The sequence below is a fragment of the Octodon degus genome, unplaced genomic scaffold (genome assembly GCF_000260255.1).
Source record: "Octodon degus isolate 3935 unplaced genomic scaffold, OctDeg1.0 scaffold00090, whole genome shotgun sequence".
NCBI lineage: Eukaryota > Metazoa > Chordata > Mammalia > Rodentia > Octodontidae > Octodon > Octodon degus.
In genome coordinates, this window is record NW_004524666.1 from 5,028,937 (window position 1) to 5,036,253 (window position 7,317).

Genomic DNA, 7,317 nt, shown 5'->3' on the forward strand with positions numbered 1-7,317 from the left:
AACCCCAGTGGGTAATACATTAAAAATCCTAAGCTTGAATCTTAACATGTTTTCTGAATCATGAAAAATAGGCAGAGAAATTAGGATAAATTAACTCCAGACAGAAAGACATAGTGACTGAATAGAAGAAAATGTAGAGAGGATGTTATACATACATCCCTTTGCTGAAGACTATAGAAATTAGTTAAGTAAATAGAGATGATGCTATAATTCAAAAAAGTATATAGTTCACCAATTTCTCTGTCATTGTCCTGGTAGCAATTAAAACAGAATTTATCTTTGCCCTAATAATAATAGCTAGCAGTTAAGTAGTGTTTACTATATGCCATACAATTTTCAGAGCATTTTATATGTGAACTTCATTAATCCTCAATTAGCCTCAAGAAGGACATAGGATTATTATCTCCATTTTACACATGAAGAAATTTAAAGGATAGTATTTTACCCAATATTATTTAGCTAACAAGTGATGGAGCCAAGATTTGAAACCCAGATAATCTGGCTTTAAGAGATCGTTCTCAGCTAGTAGGTTATGCCATTGTTTATAAAATGGTTAATTCAAAACAAAGGAACCATGCACAAATGCTGTACTCTAGCTGGCAAATTTGTTTCTCTTGAGAATTACAGGGAAGTAATTCTGAACTATTTATGCATTTATATCCAAGTAGGGGCCGGGGAGATGGCTCAGTAGAATAAGAGCTTGCCTGGCAAGTGCAAGGGCCTGAGTTCAATCCCCAGTTCCAAAAAAAAAAAAAAAATTATATCCAAGTAGATCAAATAATTAAATAGACAGTGGATGGTGGGAGCTATGCTTCTTACTATCAGAGTTTCAGAGGAACAAGAAAAGTGAGGAGAATACACTCTGTGAAGCTTAAGCATGATTAAAGATAACAGTATAAACTCATATTTGGCTTAATATATGTATAGGCAGGTAGATACAGAAGTTACAGGTATGTGTTTTTAAGGCTAATAGATAGACATATTTCCCAGCTACTCACAAGGTCTAGAAGCAATGACAGCCCAGGAGTGATAAGCATACCTATTGCCTAGATTTCAGCTTATGAATATGATTTTTAATAATAAAATTTTATTTCTTCCTAATCTACACTTGGTTGAACCTATTCATCATGCATCTTCACCAGCAGAAGGGGCATCTCCACCTTTGGTATTTCTGATATAAATAACTTGATCTCTTTGCTTTGAGACCAGCTTGATAAGCCCTTTACTAGGGAGCTCCTGAAGGGCTGGCCACTGACCCACGGATCTTCAGTCTCTCAGAGACCACAGCAGGTGTTATAAGTTTATAGTTGGGAACTTCCTTACAGAGTTTGTCATAAGTAGCTCTATCAAACAGAACCAGGTTGTTGAGCTTGTCCCAAACTTTGACTTTGGACCACTTCTTTTTGGCCTTGCCCTCAGATTTGTTCACTGGGTCTTTGTCTTTCTTGGCCAACTTTCCAGCAATTTTCTTCTTGTCATCCTTGTGTGGCATTGTGGAGCCTGGTGAGTAGAGGCTACCACTGTAGGCCTGTCAAGATGTCGGAAAGAAAGATGAATATGATTTTTCAACAAAAAACAACTGAGCCCATGGAGATAGCTCGGTAGAATAAATGCTTGCCTGGCAAGCATAGAGTCCTGAGTTCAATCCCCAGTACCACAGGAAAAAAAAAAAAAAAAAAAAAAAAAAAAAACTAAGGATCTCTGGAAATGTGGCTGATCTGGAGCTGGGACAAGGACAATGTAAGATATACATGATGACTCCGACAGTACTGGAAATAAGGGGAGTTTACCTACCAGACATATGGGTCACATCAAGGAACACAGGAACCAATCTGAAAGAACTCCACATGACCAAGTTTATGTAAAAGTTTAAAAGTTTCTGTAAAAGTGAAAGTTTATGCAGCAAAGCTGGGCATGATGGTGCATATCTGAAATCCCAGTGCTTGCAGGCAGAGGCAGGAGGATTGCTACAAGTTCGAGGACAGCCTGGGCTGCACAGTGAGCTCAAGGTTAGCCTCAACTACATAGCAAGACTATACAAAAAAACAAACAAAAAAATATGCAGAGCAAAATAAAATAATATCCTTTTGGATTGTTGCCCAAAATATAAAACAAGCATACATAAACCCATAATGATATAAGTAAATGCTTGAAAATAAGTGAAATAGAAGAGACACATCTTCCTTGTATAAGAATTCTAAATTAAGTGTGTAAACCCTAGGTTACAGAACTATTAATTACATTTTCTTTACATAAAGATGGGTTAAATTTAGTAACTTCTTCCCAAAAATATAGTAGGTCGATGTAAGAATAAAACCATTATTTAAGGGGCCAGAGAGATGGTTCAGTGGAATAAGCACTTCCCCAGCAAGCGCAAGGGCCTGAGTTCAATCCCTGGTTCCGCCAAAAAAAAAAAAAAAAAAACATTATTTAGTAAAACATGCCTAACAAATGCTACCTTAGTCAAATAATGAAGGTTAACATCATATGAAGATGACATCATATCATACAAGAGAGACACTCTTCCTCTGTGGTTTCCTTCCCAAAAAAAAATCCCATAACACTGATCTAATCATAAGGAGACATTAGACAAACCCAGATTTGGAATATTTTATAGGATTTATGGTCAATAATGCTGAAGCTTATCAAGGTAATATAAAACAAAGATTAAAAAATAGTCATGCAACAGAGGAGACTGGAAAGACTTGATAACCAAGCACAATGTGATACCTGGGATTGGATCACACAGCAGAAAGAGAATATTCAAGGGAAAACTGCTAAAAATCTAAATGCAATCTGATTTGGTTAATAGTAATGTAGGGGCCAGGGAGATGGCTCAGTAAGATAAGCACTTGACTGGCAAACGCAAGGATCTGAGTTCAATCCCCAGTTCTGCAAAAAAAAAAAAAAAAAAAAGTAATGTACCTGTATTACTTTGTTTTGACAATGTACCGTGATCAAAGATGTTACCATTAACAGAACTGGGTGGAGGAACTCTTCTATTCTATCTTTGCAAGTTTGACATAAATCTAAAACTATTTCAAAAATTTTTATACATGGACTTAACTTGTTATATTCAAAAATGGCAATCTATGTGAACAAGTTAAAAAGTAATTGTATATCATACCAATGGGAAAAAAGCTAGAAATAAGAGCATAATGATTTTTAGCATTATGATAGGACTGTTATTTCTTAACTCTTCATAAGGCACTCTTTATAAGGCATTCAGGCTTTCATCCAAAAATGCTTGTTGGGTGCGCGCCATGTGCCAGCCACTGTCCTAGGCGCTGTGGAGGCACTGGTAAGTGAGCAAGGCACAGTTCCAGTCTGATAGGAAAGAGAGAGAAAAGCAAAGATAAAACAGTATGTGAAATGTTGCCTAAGAAGTAATTTCAAGACAGTAGGTGCACATCTAGGAGGAGAATTTGACTGGTCCAACATTAGAGCATGCTGCAGGACAGAACCAGTCCTCCTGGAGAGCTCATGCTGTACAACCATCATAAGAAACTCTAGTGATTATGATATTCAGCAATCAGTTTCTAAAAGCATACAGTACAATCAGAAAATGAAATTCAAACCACATCTTTCTGATCACTCTTCAGAGTCTTTCATTACTCTGAGTGTCAAAACATGGCTCCTTACCGTACGTGATGCTTTTATGTGTCAACTTTGCTAGGATGTACTACCAAATAATTTAACCAAACACTAACCTCAATGCTGCTATGAAAATACTGGCTAGATGGACTGTACTTACCATCTATAATTGGTCAGCAGGCTTCATCTAATCAGTTGAAAGCCTTAACAGTAAAAATCGAGATTTTTTTTTAGAAAAGACAAATTATTTCCTAAAAGAGAAAATTTGTCTCCAGATTACTGCATCACTTCTTCCCTAAGTTTCTAGTATCCTTGCCAGCCTACCCTACAGACTTTGGACTTTACAATTATGTATTGATAAGGCAACACACAAGCATGTGCTTGCACACATGCACATGCGCGCGCGCACACACACACACACACACACACACACACTGTTCTGTTTCTCTAGAGAACACTAAGGGATATCTCATGATCTCCAGGCTTTGTGCAGTTTGCCCTCACCCTCCTCACATTTTTCTACTCTTTTTACCCTACTCCTCCTCACTCTCCTGTCCGTTTACACAGTCTTTCCTCACACTGAGTCCTTTGAATTCACACTGTCCTCTCATCCCATAGGCTGTTCTCTTCCTTCTTTTCCTCATTAACACCCACATATCCTCAGCTTCTAGCTCCCTTGCTATTTCCTTGGGGAATATCCCCTGAACTCTCAATGTCAACTCCACTTAGTATAATCCTTAAAATCTCCTCACACCTCTCCTGTACAGATGAACAAGCTGCAACTTCAGTCTTCCCAACACCTAAGTTCCTTGAAGGTAGGGACTGTGTTTAATTTGGTTTATTCTTTGGTCACTCTACATCCTAGTTAGTACTTGCTTTTTAAGACTTTTTTTAAAAAAGTCTTTCAATGAATATTTGTTTAGTGAAACAACAAGATGTGATAGGAGCAGAAAACAGCCCCTCTTCACAGCCACAGCCTTTGAAGTTCTTGCCAGGTAGGATCCAGTGGCCTGGACTCCTTTTGAGACTCATCAAGTTGAAACTCAAGGGCAAATGAAAAGGGGAACTCAGGGAGGCAGGCAAAGCAGGCAGAGGGAGGGGGTTTTACTTGTCAAAGACAGAAATGTCTCTGCAGATGGGCTGGAGGCAGTCAGTGTGGCTATAGCCCCTTGTTGACACTGGCTTCTCCAAAAATACCACCTGCCTCTTAACTCGAATGGGGGTTTATGTAATGACATTTCCCACCTACCGCCAGGTGCCAAATGGTGAAACTCCCAGAAGCATCTTTTTTTTAAAGTCCAAAATATTGATGCTGGGCTATTAAAGAAGAGAAAAACAAAACTAAAGACATGTTCTTAACCACATTTCTTTTTATAAAGGGGACTTCAACAACTGTAAAAACAAAAGGCTAGTCCTCCTGAACTTTGATAAGTATAAGCAAGTGATCATTATGTTTGTTCTTCAAATTTTTACCCTGAGTTACCTGCATTAAGTAAATAGGTAGTGCCCAACACACCAGACAACTGAGTCATTTTCCAAAGGCAGTAGCTAAAGCTGTATCCTCAATTCATATATGTGACAATTTTAAAGCAAACTTTCAAATTCCTCAACATTCTTCCCAGTGAAAATTGTGGCCTCCTGTAAAATTTCAGGAGCTGTGTCTCATTTGAACCCAATAGTATGCATCAGTAATGCTTCTGAGTGACTGCCTCATCTCAGAGATAGCAACATGGTCCTATCTAGTCCACAGAGAGAGTCATGATTGGACTTCTGAGCCACCAGGAAGGGACTCTCATGAGGTTGCCATTGCCAGGAGAAAGGTGTACCACATGGGCAGGCCACATAAAAGTGCTCAGATGGCAATTTTTCACGTACTCTCACCCAAGTGCCATATGCATATACAAGTGACCATGTTCCCAGATAGTGATAGCCTTAGCTGTTGAGTCAACCCCAGCCTGTGAGTACAGCATTTTAAGGAGAGTCATAGAAGTCAACCCCACTTTGTCCTTTGTGAATTTCTGACTCAGCAACATACTAAAACAATTAGTGTGCTACACAACTGTACTTGGAATAGTGTTTCTTCATATGTAATCAGAATATAGAATGATAGGAGTTAATTCATAAGTGTCTAAACAAATGCCCAGGGGCCGGGGAGATAGCTCAGATGAATAAGTCCTTGCCTGGCAAGCCCAAGGGCCTGAGTTCAAACCCTATCTCTGAAAAAAAAAAAAAAAAAAAAATGCCCAACATTTCTTCAACAGTTTTCACCTAAGGCAAAACATATTAACAAATTAAAGCTGGCTTCAATATTTAAAGAAAATAATGGTTTCCAAACAGCTTTACCTTCTGAGGGAAAGAGACCTATTACAACTATCTCTTAGAGTCTATAATGGATTTGTTCCAAAATCCATGAATGGCGGCCACGCGCGCGAGACGAGCGATGGCAGACGAGATCGCCAAGGCTCAGGTCGCCCGGCCTGGCGGCGACACGATCTTCGGGAAGATCATCCGCAAGGAGATCCCCGCCAAGATCATTTTCGAGGACGACCAGTGCCTTGCCTTCTACGACATCTCCCCCCAGGCACCAACTCATTTTCTGGTGATTCCCAAAAAACATATTGCCCAGATCTCTGTAGCAGAAGATGATGATGAAAGTCTTCTTGGACATTTAATGATCGTTGGCAAGAAGTGCGCGGCTGACCTAGGCCTGAACAAGGGTTATCGAATGGTGGTGAACGAAGGCGCAGACGGGGGCCAGTCCATCTATCACGTTCACCTGCACGTGCTTGGTGGGCGGCAGATGCACTGGCCTCCCAGTTAAGCGCGCTTTGGGGATAATTTTCCCTTTGTAGGCAATGAGTAAATTTGCAAGTTCCAGTATGCTAAACAGTACACTTTTGTCTGTGTACGGAGAGACTGAAGAATTATAAAAACCTATGTGTAATAAAAGACATCATTGCAAAAAAAAAAAAACACAAAATCCATGAATGCTTGAATCCATTATATAAAATGATGCAGTATTTGCATGGAACCTATGGACATCCTCCCACATACTTTATATCATTGCTATATTACTTAAGTATTTAATACATATGAATGCCATATATATAGTACTATATTATTTTTTATGTATTTAACACAGGGTCTACAGAGTCTCACTACATAGATGGGACTCATAGTCTCAGTACTATATTGTTTAAGGAATGATAAGGAAAAATCTATACATGTTCTTTACAAAAATAATTTTTGATCTGAAAGTGGTTAAATACAGATATATTTGACAAATTGTTAAATATTCCATATCCCCCTTGGATACAGAGGGCTGACTATGAAAGGAATGCTCAACCAATGCTTGATGAATGAATGCAGGAAGGACACAAAAAGCTATTAAATGTTAAGTAAGGATATACCAAAGAGCCTAAGATCATTTTTCACAAACAATGGCAATTGAACCTCTGATTCAAAACAATTTCAGTCTTATAGATAATTCAGACATTCAGACATATCCTTGTATCCTTATTCCATTATATTTAATGGTATTTATCAACAACCAAAGATCTGGGGGGTATAACTCAATAGTAGAGTACATGGCTAGTATGCACAAAGTGATGAGTTCCATCCTTAGCCTCATAAAAAATAATCAAGTACATAAAAAGAAAATATACTTCATATGTTACTGACACAAAATTAAGCTCAATAACAAGCATATTCAGAAATTCAAAC

The 7,317-nt window shown here is 38.4% G+C and overlaps 1 protein-coding gene and 1 pseudogene across 1 annotated transcript; one reads left to right on the plus strand and one right to left on the minus strand.

Moving 5' to 3' along the window:
- Positions 1-1,125: 1,125 nt before the first annotated feature.
- On the minus strand, positions 1,126-1,492 carry LOC101568983 (annotated as a pseudogene).
- Positions 1,493-6,016: 4,524 nt separating this feature from the next.
- Positions 6,017-6,487, plus strand: LOC101569370 (histidine triad nucleotide-binding protein 1). The gene has a single exon (XM_004637458.2). It carries the CDS (start codon positions 6,035-6,037, stop codon positions 6,413-6,415), a length of 381 nt encoding a protein of 126 aa, XP_004637515.1. The 5' UTR covers positions 6,017-6,034; the 3' UTR covers positions 6,416-6,487.
- Positions 6,488-7,317: the final 830 nt, after the last annotated feature.

Excerpts from the sequence above, each read along its gene's own strand:
- LOC101569370 (XM_004637458.2), top strand. The coding sequence starts at position 6,035 with ATGGCAGACGAGATCGCCAAGGCTCAGGTCGCCCGGCCTGGCGGCGAC.